The sequence below is a fragment of the Lontra canadensis genome, unplaced genomic scaffold, assembly GCF_010015895.1.
Source record: "Lontra canadensis isolate GAN:19392208 unplaced genomic scaffold, GSC_riverotter_1.0 scaffold11, whole genome shotgun sequence".
Lineage (NCBI taxonomy): Eukaryota > Metazoa > Chordata > Mammalia > Carnivora > Mustelidae > Lontra > Lontra canadensis.
Genome location: NW_022631005.1, coordinates 3,415,826 through 3,435,891, shown reverse-complemented (window position 1 = coordinate 3,435,891; position 20,066 = coordinate 3,415,826). Strand labels below are relative to the sequence as shown.

The 20,066-nt window shown below is 39.3% G+C and overlaps 1 protein-coding gene across 13 annotated transcripts in view; it reads right to left on the bottom strand.

The window, feature by feature from the left end:
• Positions 1–20,066, bottom strand: part of OSBPL6 (oxysterol binding protein like 6) — a 206,490-nt gene that overhangs the window by 28,772 nt on the left and 157,652 nt on the right. For 4 of the 13 annotated variants that reach the window (XM_032855984.1, XM_032855983.1, XM_032855987.1 and 1 more), the window contains 6 exons: positions 17,178–17,281; positions 16,256–16,348; positions 11,864–11,938; positions 6,519–6,684; positions 3,395–3,528; positions 2,467–2,490 (listed from right to left, as the gene is read on the bottom strand). In XM_032855984.1, coding sequence (XP_032711875.1) covers positions 2,467–2,490; positions 3,395–3,528; positions 6,519–6,684; positions 11,864–11,938; positions 16,256–16,348; positions 17,178–17,281 — 596 coding nt within the window. The remainder of the gene's footprint in view (positions 1–2,466; positions 2,491–3,394; positions 3,529–6,518; positions 6,685–11,863; positions 11,939–16,255; positions 16,349–17,177; positions 17,282–20,066) is intronic. The other 9 variants (XM_032855986.1, XM_032855991.1, XM_032855990.1 and 6 more) reach the window with 6 other exon arrangements.

Sequence of the window (20,066 nt, the reverse complement as noted above, 5' to 3'; positions counted from 1 at the left end):
TGAGATAACTTCACTTTATTTTATTTTTATCATGTTAGCATCAGGTCCTTGCTTGGAAATTGCTGCTGTCTACTCAGGCCCCATTCAAAGCTCAGTTCCTTCTGATATGTGGCTCTGCTCTGAGGTCAGGAAACTCCCATTCTTCTGAACCCCCAGAGCCCCAGAAATCTGCATCACCCACATGCTGCTCTGAATGGACTAGAGCATGGTCCATCTAACTGTTTCCTTTATAAATACTGCTCATCTCACTAATCAGATCATAAGCTTCCTGGGGACACAGTCAGGGTTACTTTTGTCTTGGTGTTTCAAACCTTGTACTATACCTAATATACAGTCAGTTGAATAAAATACAATGAATAAATGAATGAAAAAATGAATCACTTTTAAAAATTCTTCTTTACCATCATTTCTAATCTGGTGGCACAAACCAGATCTCTACTTCTTCTCTGTCTTAGCAAACAAGCAAATAAAAGCAAGCAAGCAAGAAACAAATACAAGTTTAAAACCATCAACAAAACTAAAAAGCAATCTATGGAATAGGAGAAGATAATTGCAAATGACATATCTGATAAAGGCTTAGTATCCAAAATATATAAAGAACTGATACAACTCAACGCCCCCCAAACCAACAATCCAATTAAAAATGGGCAGAAGACATGAACATACATTTCTCCAAAGAAAACATACAGCTGGCTGACAAACACGTGAAAAGATGCTTATCATCACTTATCATCAGGGAAATGCAAATCAAAACCACAATGAACTATCACCTTCTACCTGTCAGAATGGCTAAAATAAAAAAACGCACGAAATAATAGTTGGTGAGGACAGGGAGGAAAAGGAACCCTCTTGCACTGTTGGTGGGAATGCAAACTGGTATAGCTACTGCGGAAAACAGTATGGGGCTTCCTCAAAAGTTAAAAATAGAAATACCATATGATTCAGCAATTGCACTACTGGGTATTTACTGCCCCCCCAAAGAAACATTAATTCAAAGGGATACATGCACCCCTATGTTTATGGCAGCATTATTTACAATAGCCAAGATATGGAAGCAGCCCAAGTGTCCATTATTTGATGAATAAAGAAGATGTGGTATACATATATATACACGCACAATAGAATATTATTTAGCCATAAAAAGTAATGAAATCTTGCCATTTGCAACAACATGGATGGAGCTAGAGTATAATGCTAAGCAAAATCAGTCAATCAGAGAAAGACAAATACCATATGATTTCACTCATATATGGAATTTTAAAAACAAAACAGGGATGCCTGAGGGGCTCAATCGGTTAAGCAGCTGCCTTTGGCTCATGTCATGATTCCAGGATCCTGGGATCGAGCCCCACATCACGCTCCTTGCTCAGCAGGGAGCCTGCTTCTCCCTCTGCCTGCCACTCCCCCTGCTTATACTCTCTCTCTCACTCTCTGACAAATAAATAAATAAATAAAATCTTTTAAAAAATGAATTAAAAAATAAAAAACGAAACAAGCAAAAGGAAAGAGGGAGAAAGAGACAAACCAAGAAATAGACTCTTAACTATAGAGTACAAACCGATGGTCACCAGAGGGGAATGGAGGAAAGAGGTGATGGGCATTAAGGAGAGCACTTTATGATGAGCACCGGATGATAAAAATACAAACTTTAAAAAAAAAAAAGTTTGTGCAAAGGAAAAACAAAAGAAACAACACCTTTTCTTATTTTTCTTAGTACAAGCGTATGCCACTAAGCCTCTATCATTTACTACACCTGAAGGAAACACTGCAACACCTAGGAGGGTAAGAGTATATTTTGCATGTTTACAGGATGACATCTATGTGTTTACCCAACCATTATTATTAATTTTTTTAAAGATTTTTTTTAAGATTTTATTTTTATTTCATTTGACAGAGATTACAAGTAGGCAGAGAGGCAGGCAGAGAGACAGAGAAAGGAAGAAGCAGGCTCGCCGCTGAGCAGAGAGCCCGATGTGGGGCTGGATCCCAGGACCGTGGGATCATGACCTGAGCTGAAGGCAGAGGCTTTAACCCACTAAGCCACCCAGGTGCCCCTACTCAACCATTATTTTGATCTTTCTGATTCATGATACTTTCAGAATAAGGATTCTGAAGATCAATTACCACAGACTGAGTTCATGACATGAGGAGCCCAAGGCAAACCATTAAAATGTACTTATAAAAAAAAAGCCCTCTGCAGACGGGCACGACAGGTGCTACTTTGAGTGCTCATGCTCCCGGGTCCCCTGGTTGTGCCCCAGAAGCAGGATAGGCACCTCAACTGACAGTGTTTTATGGTGAACACAGCAAGTGTGGCCCAGGTAACAATACTCAATAGCGTGAAACTTAACACCGAGGGTAAGCTGACAGTTCAGGTACATAAAACACGGTGAGACGGTTTGTCTATTTTTAGGGACTGAGGGAAACTACTCAAGCAGGAGCCGATCCACATGGAAAACCACTTACCCAGGATTTGCTTGCTCCTTCACTCTGATCCAAGGCACCAGGAAGTGAACAATATTTTATATAAACACTGAGTTCTCACACAAAATCACATAACAACATCGAATTCTCAAAAGACTTTTTAAAAGGGCATTTATAGACTAAAGGAAGGAAATAGTTCAGAGGAAGTGCTTGGGGTAAAAAAGCATTAAGCGCAGTTTTAAAGGATTTTTATCAGAAAATTCAACTTTGATATACATAGGTATTTGGTGAGTATTACAAAGATCAATATATGTTGAATAATATGTAATGAATAATAGATAATGAATGTATATTAATAATATGTAATGAATATATATTGAATAATATATTTTATGATGTACAATATATCTTGAAATATATGGGTCTTGCTTCAGGGAACATAACTTAGATAGGAAGAAAATTCTAAAAGTATAAAGCAGAAAAGGAAAAAGTAGGTAAGAGTAAGCAATAATTCTCAACAGATGTGGTATAAGTCAAAAATATTAAGTGTGGAAGATCTAGTAGATTCTGTTGTATTTAACACTAGGTTAAATATATTCTGGAACATATTTTAGAAGTGTAAATCATATATAAATGCATGATTTGTCTTTTAAAGGGGCGGTCTTATAAATGACCATTGAAAGGCATCAAAAGTATTCAATCGGTCAAAAAAACACAATTATATGTTTACAACCAAGTTTGGTTGATTTTCACTCTTACCTTGATCTATTTTGCAAGAAACAGTTAACTTCAACCTTAATTAAATTAATTAATTTTTAAAGAATTTTAAAATTTAATCCCGACATTGTAATGTCTTGAGGGGGGTGGTTTCGGTTGAACATGCCATGCAAGATGGACCACCTCCACCCCAATATTTTACCTTCCAGGATTGGGTATGCATCATGAGAGTGAAACAAACATTCTCTTTTACCTGAGACAGTGACTGTCGGAGCCGTGCCATCTGTGTGCTGTGGCCTTTATTGTGATCCTGCTCAGAAACCATCTGCTTAAGCTTCTCCTTCTCTATAGCTATGCTATTAAATGCAGACTTCAAAAGAGAATGCACTGGGTGGTGAAAAAAATGAGAAACAAAGATCATATGGATCTAGGAAGAATATATAAAATTACAAATTTTTCAGCATTTTAACTCATGGGTAGACATTATCTGGAAGGATTATATTACAGTCTAGGTAAAAGTCAGCCTAACAACGGAATCTTCCAAAATACCTATACACAAAATGCATATGGTAACAGTAATTACTCAGAGTGAAAACTGAGGTATTTCATACCTGAGACGATTTAGAAGCAGGATATAAAATGTTGATATCAATTCTTAAATATCAAGATTTAGAAAATTAATCTATAATTCCTAGAAGGAAAAGGCAACAGGTTTTCTTCTGTCATGGATGATAAGAATAATTGAACAGTTCTGTGTACAGTGAATTCTCATGCAAATCATTTAGAACTATCCAGATATTATTTCCCCAAAGCAGGTACCCAAAAAGAGCATTTTATAAATTCTGCCAAAATAAAACAGGAAGCTGATTTAGAAGTCCTGACTAGTTCTCTTTGAGGTAGGAAATGATTTGGTCTTGAGAATAGCACTTGAATTGCTTTGTCATCCAGGAACATCTTGATGTAAGCACTGCATTCAAAGAGTGAAACTTCCAGGCTGGAGACGAATAAGTTCTGGACATCTAATGTACAGTTTGATGACTATAGTTAGTAATACTGTATTATATACTTCAAAGTTAAGAGAGTAGATCTTACATGTCTTCACCACAAAAAAGAAATGGCAATTACATGACATGAGGGAGGTGTTAGCTGATGATGCTATGGTGGTAATCATTTTGTAATATTTAAGCGTATCAAGTCAACAGGTACATCTTAAACTTGTTAAATGTTATGTTTATCATATCTCGAGAAAGCTATAAAAAACAAAATAAAACCACCGTAAAAACAACACCCCCCGCCCATTTCTGTGTACCCAATAACATACGTTGGTAGAATCGGAGGTAGTCTTAAAGTCTGAAATGCAAGAAGGTTGGATTTCCAATTCCTATCTTTATAATAGCAGTTTCTATAATATGCAAAGTCTGCTAAACTAGGGATTTCCATATTCGAGAACAGTTATTTTTAAAAGAAGTAGAAAATTTTAGCAAAAAACACAGGCCTGAATGAAGAGGGGAAAAATGGTGGGATCACAAGGGATTGATTTATGTGCCACATTCTAGTCATCATTGATTTAAAGGTACTAACTTGAAAGCTGGCATACATTAACCCCACTGGCCGTTCTAAAAGCAGACGCAGACATTTTAAAATCATAATTCTTTCTAAAGAGTTTGCTCATAGTCATAGAAAAGCCCCCCTTTTTTTAGCATAGTTGGAAAGAAAATACGTTGTTTCAACAGAGGCTTTAAAATCCTGTTGAAACATGGATTTCCTGAAAACCTCAGGATTGTAACCGAATACACAAAGCTTTCCTGGGGCCACTTTCTAATTTATTCATCTCCCTTGAGAGGCTGTGCTATACATACTTCATTCACACATTTGTTGTCTCATTTTGCCTATTTCTACAACCGCCCCCTTGTCCCCCTGCTGTTAGAAGTAGACTTTCCTGGCCGTAATCCTATGCTGTTATATAAAGAAAATAATACTCCTCTCGTCTAATGGTATAATTAGTATCTGGCTAAGAAACATAATAAAAATGTATGAGAAGTAAAATTGCAGGTGAAAGAGAGTTGGCCTTATAGAATCTCCACTGAGAAATCTTCAGAGAAAAAATGGTGGGGGCAAAATGATTTAGCTTATGATTACAGAATTAAAGAAATATCTGATAGAACATCTATGATGATGGTTTGAGAGTATGAAATTTTGTTGATTTCAACATTCCTAGAGATGTTCTCAGTGTATGTCTCGTCTTTTTCCTGACCCACCAGGCTCTTGAGCATTATGGGGGCACATGAGATGTTCCATTTACAACACATTTTCAAGAATATCTTATCATCTCTTACCAACAGCCTCAGGGTAATAAATGGGACTATTTCACAATAAGGTGTTAATGACTGAAAACCACAAAATGTGTATCTTTCTTCAAGAGAGTATGCATTTTCAAAGAGAATGTCTGGGAAGGTACTATCTTGAATCAAAACATGAATATCAGCAACTGAAATTGAAATGCTATAGCAAAAGCAGGGGCGGGGTGGTAATTTGGAATCCAGGCTCTTGGTAAACACAGACAGGACTGCTCAGTCCACCTACAAGCTACTACCTGCCTCTTATTTATTATACCCTGCTCTCTGTGGCTGATAACACCTGAACTTACACGACATGCCTTACTGGAATTTAATATGGAAAAAGGGACTCCCCCCCACACCCCGGTGGGCTCAATTACCCCTCCCCTGAAATCTGAACTGGCCCATGAAGCTCTGGCCAATAGAGGGCAGAGGAAGTGACACTGTGCCAAGTGAACAGAACTGGCAGCTTATCCACTCCCTTGGAGCCCTGAGCTGTCACGGAGAGGGACACAGCTGTGTGCACCCCTGCAGCCATCCCCCCAACATGCCTGGAACCTGGGTGAAGCCACCTTGGATCTTTCAGCCCAGCCCAGCCTCCAGCCGAATAGCACGGAGGCCGGGCCACGTCACACGACACAGGACTGAGCCTGAGCTATGATCAAGGAGTGTTATTTAATAACGGAAAAGAACATTTGCCACTGAACTCTTTGCTAAGGATAACCCACAGTCTGTATTAAATGAGAACTAAAAGACACTGAAAAAGAAATGTTGAGTCATAGTGTCTGCTGGTCTGCCTAGGATAACCCTTTGTGTCTTTCCTCCTCTCTCCCTCCCTTACGAGACTTTGTTTCTCCACTCAAAACTGTGAACCAAAAGGCAGGCATCACACCTCACTGCATTTTGTATCTAGGACTCCGATCAGTAGAGACACTACTTAGTCTTTCTACCACGACCACCTGGACAAGGATTGAAGAGTAAACAATAACCTCTCACCAAAGAAGAGAGCGTCTCTAAAGGGCACCTGATATTTGTTGTTACCTTTCTGTGCAATTAGACAAAATTCTTCTTGAAGCTTTGTATAATCTGTCGAACTTTCCAGAGGGTCAGTGAGGTGGCTAGGGGGAGTCTGAAATTCGATGTCTGCACAAAGGTTGGGGTTGGAGGAGTGCAAGCGGACTGGTGACATGGTAGCACTGAAAGGGACCTGAAAGGGGACAGCACAAATTAGGAAAGAACAACAGTACATTGGTCCACATTCTCGCACACAGGAAAGATGGCGTCCCTTCTCCAAAATACTAGGTTCCTTTGTAATGACACACCCAGAGACACTTAGAACCCATTTAGTTGGCAGGTGGTTGGGGTGGGAAGGAGTCTCGGTTCGGAAAGCAGATTTAGGACTGCTGTAGGCTCCGCCAGCTTTTGCCTGCTACAGGGAGAGAGGACTACAGAATGTCAGGCAGGAAAGGCAGAATCCCAGATAAGCTTTGCTCTGAACCCACAGTTGGAGCTAAAAAATCACTGGCAGGAAACAGTAGTTGGAACTCTTACAAAGTCTGGGTACTAGTGGCAGAGGACTTTTTATGCTCACAGAGTAGGAACTCACCAAACAGGTAAAAAATACAAGAAAGATTTACTTGCTCTGTGGCCATGGGATAAAACATAAACAGGTTTAACAATAAATATAATCATGGTTTAAAAAGACTCAATTAAATCTGAAATTGATTTATTAAAATATATTTGTAAATGAAATATATATGATATAAATTACTGTCATTTAACCTTTGTACGTTACATACAACACTGGTACACATACGAACATGGCTTACGAAATGGCCAATATTGAAAAGCAGTAAGTAAAAAAAGTCATATTACTATAGATTTTCCCAAATGGCTGCAGATACTTTCCTGCCTGCCCCGAATCTGGGCTAGGCTTGTGATGGGTGGGGGTAAAGCACCATTCCCTCTCCTTCTAGAAGTTACACCTAACCATTATAAACGCCATTGGCCAAACATTCCCAAAAAATGAGAACACCAATTCCTATTGTAAATCAGATTACGAGTAACCTCCCCTAGTTCTTACTGCACAGATGTTCTTTCAATTATCTTCAAGAATCACTCTTAAGACTCCTCCCCAAGCTGAATTTTATATACATTAAGGGGTAATTCACGCCTAGCTAGCAGGAAATATGCCTATCTGATGTAGATGTGTATCAGAACCACTTCCTTTTTTTTTTTTTTTTCCTATTTTGATAGAGCTTTAAACTTCCTGACTGAAGAAGAGAGAGCGAGTGGGAGAGGGGTGAAGAGTGGGGAGAGAGAGAACGGGAAAAGGGGCTTGTACTTGTGTACTGAGGATACACAGGGTAGATGGAGGAGTTGGGAGAGAACCAACAAATCCAGGCTGAACTGCAGTTTACGGACCTGGGTAAGGGTAGCTGAGACTGGAGGGGCGCCCTTTGGATATAGCTTGGCCACAGCGGTGGCAAGGAGTTATTATCTCAAAAGATATCCAAGGCTTACTGGGGAACAGTGAGCATGAAGCTTTCTCCCTAAATCAGTTATGCTAAGCACGCTACTATAGGTTATCCAAAGCATCTGGTATCTGGAGTTATCAAGTGGGTCTATCTGGTCCTCTGCAGGGACCTTGGCTACACTGAAATGCGGACATGTCAACAACTTGTTTATCTCATCAGGATCAGAATTTTGGGCTACTCTAGAGAAAAGACACAAAAGTGGCAGAGAAACCATTTGAGAAAACGAAGTCCTTGGGTTCGATAATGTGGTAGAATCCAGGGAACTCTGTGATAATAATGACTGAGGTCTTCTGGGGGTCCCTATAAAGGATCCAGATATATTCTGGAAGAATATTTGAGGATAGACAAAGGGAATTTCTGATCTTAACTGTGGTGATGCTAAATCTAGACACAGCAGTGAGCCCTTAGCTTTTTGGGAGGGACACAGAGAATCCATGGGAAGGTTGGTGAAGACTAGAAAGTCATGGGGAGAAACTGTGACTTGAGGAAATGGGCAGAATCAGGAAGTGTGCAGATTTAAGGATTTGATATGGTTTTCAAACACAAAGAACTAGAAGAGCATAAAAAGAAATGGTGGGTATCTGGTAATGGGGAATGTAATGTGTTGAGGTTCATGGAAAAGGGTTTTGCCTGCATTTAGTGGCCTCACCACTCCAAGGACTGGCACGAAATAGGAGAGGAGGTATGGAGGCTGGGGGAGGCCATGATGCAGTAGAGGCCCAGACATGCCAGTGAGGACCCAGACTTGTCCCTGAGATAATGGCCTGTCTATTAAAAGTTGGAATCAGACACTAAGAGGAAAAACACATGTTACACATTTATTTTTTTGAACATAATGAAGTTTAAATTGGCAATTAAAACAGTAAAACTGATCTTGTATATAACCCGCAGGGAAAGGGACTTGGAATGCTCCACTCAAACTGCAATCAGACAGCTCCCTGGGCAATTGAACCCAGTTTTTATATACTTCTGACTGAAAATGTTTATATTGCTACCATTTATGTTAAAAGAAGTATATGGAATGGGTCATTTTAATTGAAGAATTCATGAAATGAAATTGAGAATACAAATGGAGATGTATTAATTTAATTGAATGCTTCATTCAATTAGAGTTATTTACTCAGTTTTTTCTTCATCAATTTGGGTACAATGGGATTAAAAAATGTAAGTCATAGCTAGGTCTTCTGTCCGTGATGGCTAGAGTGGGAGCTGTCCACAGTTCTCACTGTTTGCACTCGAGACTCCTCCATATTGGATGCAGCCTTTACACCCCACTTAGGAACAAAGTCCAAGGCTTCCCTGAAATCTTGTGCCAGGGAGGAAGCCTGATCTTGGAATATTCTGATACTAATAACTGCAGCTCGGAATGGGGATGATAGGAGGTGCTTTTAACACCTGTCTACAGAGAAGTTAAAAGAGAAACATGGATCAACAGTGGAACAGTGGCACCCAAATTTAGCAATGGTAGACATGAATGAGAAAGGGAACACACAAAAGCAGAGCTAAGAGAGATACTGAGCATATATAACGTACGGAGCCAATGTGAAAAGTCTCCTGCTGCAATTCCTCTGTGTGATGTGTATAGGGATCCTTGTGTAGAGAACTAATTGCATTGGGACCCTCGGCATTCTTCTGTGGCAGAGGGGCCAGTGTGTCTTTTCCCAACCCCCTACTCTGTTGGGTCTGGCTGGTGTTGGGTGTGAGCCATTTTGGGTTCTAGTGCTAAGAATCCACAAGAATCAATCTCTGAAACATCTGCTTTGGGAGCACTTTTCTTTGGGAGCAATCTCAGCTGCCCCAGATATTTGAGTGGGTCTCCTCCTCACTGGAGGAAAATAAGCAACTAGGAGTCATTTGCAATATTCTAGGTAAAAGGCACCGAGCTGGATTGGATGGGCTCAAAATGCATGGGATCACTTAGTGTCGGGAAGGAGGAGGGTGGGAATTAAGAGGAACACTGCACCAAGAGAAATAGGGGGGCTGAGTCACCAGCGTCCAATCACTTGAGGTGTGAATGAAGGGGTGAGGGGGCTGGTGCAGCAAGTTCAAGGTCGTGCTACATGGTTTTATGCTTTGCTATGGAGTTAAAGCTACAAATCCTACAGGGTTTAGAGTAACTATTCCCTCTAGTTATTTCTGAATACATTATTAAATGTTGCCAACTTTTCTCATGAGATGCTTGGAATTACTGGAAGTTATTCTTAACCTCTGTGGTCACTGGGAGATGGGCATTAATACTCTCCTCTTTTAAAAGCTTTTTCTTTTCCAATTCCCATTTAAAAATAAATAAATAAATAAATAAATATATACATATATATGTATATATATATACCCATTCTGTTCAAATAGATTTTAATCCCACTTTTATATATTCATTATATGTATCTACAATTAAAAAATGAAAACAGTAGAAACACAATCGCTTCCCTGCATGCCTTCTTAGAAGTACATTATTTAAAGAAATATAGGTATTTTCACAAAATCACTGATCTTTCCTTTCCATACTGTGATACTGTTCTCTGATAATGATCTGGATTTCTTAATTTTATAAATGAAAGATTAAGAACAACTTAATTTTACATGTCTCTATTGGCATAATCTGTTCCCAATGTCAGTGTCATATGTTACACATACATGCATAAGATAAACACTAATTGAGATATGAATTTCATGAATTTGTTCAAGTGCTCACAAAACTGTGAGTTTAAGAATCCATTCCCTAATAAACTCCAAGCCTCTGGTTCATTTCATAATCAAAGGCCATTCTCTCTCTCACAAAATCCAGCTAAGCAGTGAGATACCAAGCAAGGGTCAGTTTTTAATCAAAAGTAGAAAAGCAATAATCCTCTCATGAGTAGCCATTCTCTCACAATGCAAGCAAAACCTCTTCGTATTTTTCAGCAATTATAGTCTTTAATTATATTCCACCATGAGCAAGAGAGCAAAACGCTTGTTAATTCAGAAAATACTAACAGCCAAAAAAAACTAACATCCATGATTGCTATAAACTTAGTATTCGCATTTTAAAAAGTTGACGGGAGATGTCATGATTAAGCAAATACTACAATTTGCTTTTATCCAGCAAAGGGTTCTTGTATTTGCACATTCTCTTTCCTATTGTGCATGCACCGTTCACTATTCTAAACAGCTTCTACTCAATTTAAAATTGTGGTTATTTGCCTTAGCTATTTCAACACTTGTTCTACCCTCCTAATAAACCTTAGATGTATAATAAACACCATTTAACTTGGTGGTTTTCTCCTTCCCATACTACATATTTTCTGACCTTCCGCTCAATGTTCTTTCCAGAAAATTTTTCCTTGCTAGATGTAATTTGGGTAGTCATTTAGAGATGACATCAAAATTCACCTTTTCTTACCCTCTCTTTTCTTTATTCTCACATCCTTTTCAAATAGTCACAATGCTACAAAAAAAAAAAGCACAATTTTTGTCTGTAGTAACATGACTTTTCTTAGAAAAACAGAAATCAGTAAGCAGAGGTTCCAATATCAGTATAACAAAAAAACTATATATATTTATGTATCATTTTAGGAACTTCCACACCACAGGGAGCCATACTCAGTTCTGCCACCTGGCATTTACATTATCACTTACATGGTCAGTGAAGAATGGGGCTAAGGGGTCATTTTCCACCGAAAACACAAATACCCGTGTGCGACACCTGCCATGCAGAGACAGCCAGACAACATGCGAAAGCTACACCAGCACAGGAGGGGGCTACGGTCGAGACCACCGCACACAGACTGCACCACGGGAACAGGGGAGGCGCCACTCGGACCAAGCTGCTCATTCTTAGTCAATGTCCACTTGAGATTGAAATCCACTCACTGTTGTAGCCACTGCTGCTGCTAGCCTCTGCCGGCGCCGAGTGGTGCTGAACTGGCCCTTCGCAGATGGCCCTTCCTGACAGTGAATGAGAGAAGAGGAGGGAGGAGAGAGGGAGGGGCAGGGGAGGGGGGGGACAGGATGTGGGAGAATGAAAGATAATCAGACAAGGGAAAGGGAGAGTTTTTAAGTGGAGTTGACTTTTCCCTAAATTGCAGCATTGAAAAGTTTCTCCCACTCACACTGGGAGAAAAGCTCACTGTCCTCATTGCAGAACTCCAGACACTGATGTCTAGCTGCTGAATATGACCCCACCACAAAAGGAGATGGGAAGTCAGGGATTGATGTATAATAGCTTGCGATCTTAAGTTAAATAAATATGTACATTGTTTCCTTCCTTTATGTCATATGTAATCAAAGGCATTCAATCAATGGAAGCAAAGATAAAAGTAAGTTCAGGAAAAAAACGATTAAATAATGTGGTGCAGAGGCTAAAACAAACAAGCTGTAATGGGAGTCTCCCGTTAGCCAGGCAGAATTTTTTTTCTTTCTTGCTGGGAGGAAAAGTCCAGGGGGAAGGGTACCGGGAATCTTCAACATCCCATTTATTCCCCTACTAGAAAGCTCTCTGGGATTCAACATTAGGAATGGTGTTGTGACTTTGAGGTTGGAGAATTTTCCAAGGAGGAAGCCAGTCTGCATAGCACAGGGGAAAGAGCACTCACTATGCTTAGCGTGTTGGGACAATGCCTGCAGAAATCAAGTAGGGAAACCTGAAAGCAGAGGTTTCATACAATGATGTGCACCTATGCGGAAACCAGCAGAGAAGCTGAGAGCTTTCTTTTTTGCCTCTTTTTTGGTGGACAGGATCATGGGATAATGACATTTCCTTCTAACTACTCAAGTTTCCATCTGTCCCTTTGACAGACCCTCCCTCTTCATGGTTGTGAACGGTAAGTTCAATTCCAATGAACTGAGACATACTTAGGGTCACCTAATAGTGCAGATTAAGCAAAAGCAGCACAACTGCTTTAGTCTTTTCGGAACAATGGAAAAATATTTTAAATTCTTAGAACTCCAATTCTCTTCAAAGTTTCCCCATAACATTCACATTTCTCTTCCACGTTCCTGTCTTCTGCATGCATTATGTAAATGTTTACTGTAGACACACATACATATATGATGTGTTTTCCACAAAAATTTTTCTGTACAAAATCTCTTCATGCTTAATGTAGTAAGTAAAAGGAGAAAGAACTTATTTTTCCCTTTCAGTATGATTTGAGCATCTGTGAGATCTAGGACAGCTATGCATGAATGATATCTGACCATGGTTCCTGCTATTGCCATTCTTTCCAAGAACTAGGGATCTAGTATTAATCTGTGCTATTCGTCTTGCAGGAAACCTAGCAGCTCTCTCATTGATAGCAACCCTTTAACAATCATTCCTTCTTGCCCTCCTCTACCTCATTGGAAACACAGTCAAACAGTTACTATGTAATGATGATAATGAGATTTTTATTAGAAGCAGAAATCTGAACTTTGGGAGAAAGTCTTTTTCTAAAAGTTAATCTCCAGAGAGCTTTCTAGGACCAATGCCTTCAATGAGTTACACAAAAGGCTTGCAGAGGCTGGCTTCTCAATGGCTTCTAGTGGAAATACGGGCACGCGGATCTAAAATGTAACCTTCATATTCAAATCAATAACACACTCTAACCTGCATTAAGAATGAGCAATTAAACATCTAGTACAACACGTTCTTCATTTCTACTCTCCTGGGGTCAATTTTTTAAATGATTCATTTAAAAGTTATTTCAAAATAACAACTACGGCAGAATGCTGGATGCCAAGTTCGCTTTAACAGTATCATTAAGAACAGCAGTCACAACAATAACCGCCAGGACCACCACAGGACAGTCTAGGTTCCTCCACAAATGGCTGGTGTAACTCCAGGTTACCAGTAGCAGAGGGGATGAGCCGCGGGCCGCTCACTGCAAAGCCTCTCAAGTTGGCCTCAACAATGGCATAGAGAAGGTGGCCCAACCAGTGAGATGACTATGGGCTCAAAACAAACACTCGGCACCATCAGATGGGACTTCTAGGGTCGAGGAGGGAAAAACCTGTGTATTAGGGTGGGAGAACATAGGAGGTATGTTTAATCCACTAAGTAAAAATAAATGTGATGCCCTCCTATGAGGAAAATAATGACAAATAAAGACATTTATATGGGTCATAGGCACCCCTGGCTCATTGTACAGATCTCCAGCCAAGTGTGCATGTTGAAGAAACTTCCAAGTAACTTCCCACTAAGAAAGAATGAGCACTCTAAGGGCTCCGTGACAGCCTGTTGGTTTGGGTGAGCAGAAAAGGTGCAGGGATTATACCAAAGTCTACAAAATTCACCCTACAATACCTTCTGCTTCACCAGTCCAAGTGGAGGCAGGGAGTAATAAATAGTTCACTGCCACCCCCAAGTCTACTGATCGCCACTTGGAGTTGGGATCACTTTCAGAAGTTTAAAGTTTTCTTTGAGTGTGGGGAAGAGGTGATTTCGATTTCCCTCGAAAAGAACTGAACTAGAATCACAAGGGCCATCTTGCTGCACTTTGGCAAAACAAAAACCAAGCAAAAGAGCATAAATAAAAATTAAAAAAAAAAAACTACCCAAATATTTGGCAGAAGTATGTACGAAAAATATTTCCCTACTTTTTGAACAATCTCTTCTGATGACTCAAAAAAAGGTCTCCCTAAACATTCCTCATATGGAAAAGCACAGCCTGTGACTAGAAGGGCTATTCTAGCTGCCGTCTCTTCCCTCTGGAAACAACGGAGTGATATGAGGGCCACGGTGGACCTTGTAGCCACCGCAGGCTGGCCAGGGGCACAGCGCTCACGTTCTTGAGGACGTGCCAGCCTGTTCGAGACAACAGCTGTGAACAGCAATCTGTTCAGTGGCATACCTAATAAAAACAAGACTGAACGAATATCTGTCCACAAATGTGTATGTTCTTAGAACGCTGGCCTCCTTCAATTATTTTTATAATTGTTTTTTTCCTTAGCTATGATAACCATAGTTATATTTTAAAAAGCCCCCAAAAACTAGACAATCACATGCCCCCCAAAAATGAAACTGCCAAAAGGACTTTTACGTAAATTTCTGGGGAAGTCATTTGGCACAGTTGTCTCTATGGTATTAGTGTTCTGAAGAGAACACACAAAAACATACCTATTGAAGAAACGCTATAAATTGTGTTCACAGAATGTAGACATTCTAACCAGAAAAACATGAATCTTTAGTGCTTATGGAATTTATTTCAAATATATCAGGTTAGCAAGCATAGCAAAGCAACAAAGAGTTTGTTATTTACACGTTCAGAATTACAACACAAAGCACATCAATACAATCAGAATTAAAGAATTATTACTTATTCAGAAAATATTGCAGAATTCTGGAAAAGAGTTCCTTTTCCTTTGTATTAGAATGTAAATTGATTTATAGTGTAATAAAAGAAAAGCAAAATCCTGAGTCTGATTTTGATTGTGCAGGGCAAGAATTTTTTTTTTTAATAACAGACAGCAAGGATCAGAGTAGTAAACATTCTTATTTAAAGATCTGAAAGTAATATGATTTATGACATAAGAGGTTTCAGGCATTTACCATATTTCATATCATTGCAATGCACTAATGTAACATTTCAAACTACTCTAAAAATTTCAAACAGCTCATTTCAAAAAATAACTTATTTAAAATGAATTTCAAGTAAATTTATCATGAGTCATTAAGACTTTCATAATTCAGATTTTTAGGTGATCGTTGATGGCCAAATTATATCTATTTTTGAAGAATCATATAATTTTAGAGTTGAAAGGGAATTCAGAGATCATTAAATTAACTCTATCACGTTACCCAGGAGCAAATGGAAGCCTAGAAAACTTAACAGAAATGCACAAGATTATACTGCCAGGAAATCACAGTTGATTAGCCTAGAACCTGAGTTTGCTGACTTTGAATCTTTTGCAGCCCTCATGCCTTTTTATTGATACATAAAATTTTGGACAAAGCTAATACATAAAAGGCTTTTTTGAGTGCCAGTACGTATAAATGAGTGCTCATTACAACACACTGGATTTTTAGCTTGATTTTTAAGCTAATTTTTTGTTAAATTATATTTTAACAGTTCAAAGGTATTGAGAATGAAAATCCCACTATGTACTCTTTCAAATAATTTTAGCATTTTACAACTCAGTCTGTAAAACACTGGCTTTAAAGCAGGTCAACCGCTTTAGACTTCCTAACCTCCACAAACTGATATATAAAGACTAATATCTTAAAGGCATATAAAAATATGAATGAAGGAAACTATAAAAATATGAATGAAGGAAACGTAAAGTCTGTACCTGTAGTTGTATTTTTGTATCTTTGCTGACACTTTTTGTTCTCCATCGTCTTGTGACCCGCTTGTCTTTCTTTGAAATATCTACACAGTTAGCCTACATTACACAAATAGTTAAAAGCAACAAAGTATTAGTCGGTTCACACACGTGATACAGATACAGACAAAGAGCCCAGCCAGTTAGTAAAGAATGGTTGTTAGCCCCCTAAAGCAAACCAGCCAGGAGAAAAAGTCCTATCTGATGTACAGTGGGCATTAAAAGCAGAAATAAGAACTTAATCATAAAATATACTTGTCTGCTATACAAAAGGAAAACAGGGTAAGAGCTTTTTAGCATTTTTTCCCCTACATAAAAAGATGGCAGCGGGGCTCCTAGGTGGCTCAGTGGGTTGAGTGGCTGACTTTCGATTTCAGCTCAGGTCATGATCGCAGGGTCGTGAGATCCAGACCCGGAGACAGGCTCTATCCTCAGCAGGGAATCTGTTTGGGATTCTCTCTCTCTCCTCTCTCCTTCTACCTCTGCCCTTCTCCCCAACTCGCACATGTGTGCTCTCTCTCTCTCTCTCTCAAACAAATCTTTAAAAAAAAAAGATGGCAGTAATTCTGAGAGTATCTAAGTTATATCTTCAAAATCTCTCTCTCTATATATATGTTATATCTTCAGACCTATCAATTCTAATGCAATACACACATGGAAGAATAATTCAGATATTTATTTCTATTAGTTTGTACTTAAATGTGAAATATTTCAAAATAGACACCTTAACACAACAAATCCAAGAATTCAAAAATATTAAGACTAACTCCAGAATATAAAAAAATCTGTGCTATAGTTCTTTCCCTTTAAATGTTACCTGAATATATTCATAAAACAATCCAGTAAAAATCCTGCATTAATGTTTTAAAGTCCTCTCGGTGATGTTTACCTGCATGTCAGTAAAGTTAGGTGCTGACTGAGTTCTCTGAAGTATTTCCAAATTTTGTAGGAGCTTGCTAAGTTCCACGAGGTTTGACTGGCAGTGTGCAAGGTCTGAGAAAAATCAGAAAGAAGAATATGTTAGAACTGGGCAGGGATGGGCAGTGATGGTAACAAAAGACAATACAAATTATGGCAAGTATGATTAGGCAGATCCATGCTTATATAATGATGGTGCTGGCAAATGAAACAAAACAGAACCTTCTCTGGTTTAGAAACTTAAAAGCATTGATGATGATGATGATGGTGATTTTTTTAGAATTACAGGGTCACATTTTAATTCCTGAATTTTACAGTCCAGCATGACTATCACCACATGTATACAAATGATGTAAAACAAAAACAGTGGTATTTTTAATATAACATAAACACCTATTTTATGGAAAAACTATATTTCATATCTACAAAGAAAGCCCACCTTTTTCAAACAATAGCCAAAATTAAAATTAACTACAAAATCTCCAAAACAGGGGAAACTGCTTCAGTTTAAGTTATTCCAGGAAAAATGGACCCATAACACATTATAAGGGTGATCTGAAGATTGTAGCTAAATTCCTGTTTTTAGGGTCACCCCCCCGAAAAAAGCACTGATTATTAAATGAGTTGAAAGCCTACCTACGAATTGAGAGCTAGCTATTACAATCTCAGTGACCTTGTGTGTTCTCACTTTCCTATTCAGGGGGCCCTTGTTACATAGAAACCACAAGGGAACTTCAGTAGTTTTATGGTTTTATTCTTAGGAACCAGTTTACCTACTCCTACAATAGTTTACAAGGTTGATGACTAGAATTTGGATGGAGTCAAAGTCAAGTTCAGAAAAACAAGATGGAATGCAAAGTCAAGCAGACAACTTCATCTATGATTTCTATCACTAACTATGTTGCAATGAGTGATTTTTAAAAAATCTTTGAGGGATGGAGCGCCTGGGTGGCTCACTCAGTTAAACGTAAGCCTTTGGTTCAGGTCATGATCCTGGGGTCCTGGGATGGAGCCCCAAATCCAGCTCCCTGCTCAGTGGGGAGTCTGCTTCTCCCTCTCCCTCTGCCTGTGGTCCCCTGCTTGTGTGTGTTCTCTCTCTCCCTCTCTCTCTTACCCCTCCCCTTCATGCTCTCTCTCTCTCTCTCTCAAATAAAAAAAAAAATCTTAAAAAAAAAAAAATTTATGAGGGCTGTTATACTAAACACAACCAAAGATTCTCAGATTCCCTGGCCCAGCAGCGTCAGAGTCACCCGGGCATGAAACATATTCTGTTTGAATTAATGTTTCATGAAGAAATGGCTTTTAATTTTATTTTTAATTTTTAGCTTTATTTGAACAAAACAAAAATTTTGAAGATTTTTATAATAAAATACCACTCTTAAAAATGAACTCTTAGTATATGAAAATTAAATACAGTCAAGAACATTGAGTTAGTAGTATTACTCATACAATTATCAAATATTTAGAACATGCCGGTAGTTATGTGATTACTTTTGCATGTGTACTGTTCATAAAGGGACTGTAATAGGGCACGTCTATAAATCTATTATATATAAACAAGGTGGTTATAATATGTGGTCAGTTGGTGAAAATTTCATTTATATCATTTGTTTCTCATTAACTCTCAAAGATCTGAATTTTTACATATACAGTATAGGCAGCAAAATATTGCTGTTAAATATGGCTAGGGGCTCATGGATGGCTCAGTTGGTTAAGTGGGGCTGACTCTTGGTTTCGGCTCAGGTCATGACCTCAGAGACCTGGGATCGAGCCCTGTGTCAGGTTCCATGCTCAGCAGGGAGTCTGCTTTTGGATTCTCTCTCTACCTTTCTTTCTCCCCATCCTCCTGCTCGTGCTCTCTCTCTCAAATCAATCAATCAATCTTGAAATATGGCTAAAGATACGCTGGGCCAAATAACATAGGTAATTGTGTTTGGGGGATTTTTGACTTCTTCACTGGATATAAAAATGGAGGAGTAACTGCTACAAGGATCTTTCCAGGACTCCCAATCACTGCATGCTCTGTGGAGAACAGGGTAGATGCAATTTTCAGGCCAGGCCATCCCCAGGTCCCTTCCCCTGCCTCGGGATGGAGTCTGGGTGGGGTGTTCAAACACTACTTCTGTTCTTCCAAGAACTGTTGACCACCAGTAGCCATTCCTTCAGAGAGGGAACCCAGTGGAGGTGGGAGGACTGTACTAATGAACACGGCACCTGCCACCACCCCCTCCACCTTCAGGGGAGGGAGGTCATGCCCTTGTACCCCCCGGGCCCCCATCTTCTTCCCTAAGAAAACAAAAGTGGCTCAGGAGGGTAGAAAATAGAGGATGAAAGGAAAGTTAGGAGGGAAGAAAGTCATGCAAAGAAAGAAAGAAAGGGGTGCCTGGGTGGCTTAGTCATTAAGTATCTGCCTTTGGCTCAGGTCATGATCCCAGAGTCCTGGGATCAAGCCCCACATCAGGCTCCCTGCTAGGCAGGAAGCCTGCTTCTCCCTCTCCCACTCCCCCTGCTTGTGTTCTCTCTTTCGCTATGTCTCTCTTTGTCAACTAAATAAATAAAATCTTAAGAAAGAAAGAAAGTGCCAGGAAGGAGGGTTAGAGGGAAGAGAAGAAGGGAGATATGCTAGAAAGGGCCTACCCTTTAATTTGCATTTATTATTAGTATCATTATTTTAAATATTTCTTTTTAAAGAAGATTTTATTTATTTATTTGAGAGAGAGAATGAGAGAGAGAAAGCATGAGAAGAGGGAGGGTCAGAGGGAGAATAAGCCTCCCTGCCAAACAGGGAGCCTGACCCAGGACTCAATCCCGGGACTCCAGGATCATGACCTGAACCAAAGGCAGTCGCTTAACCAACTGA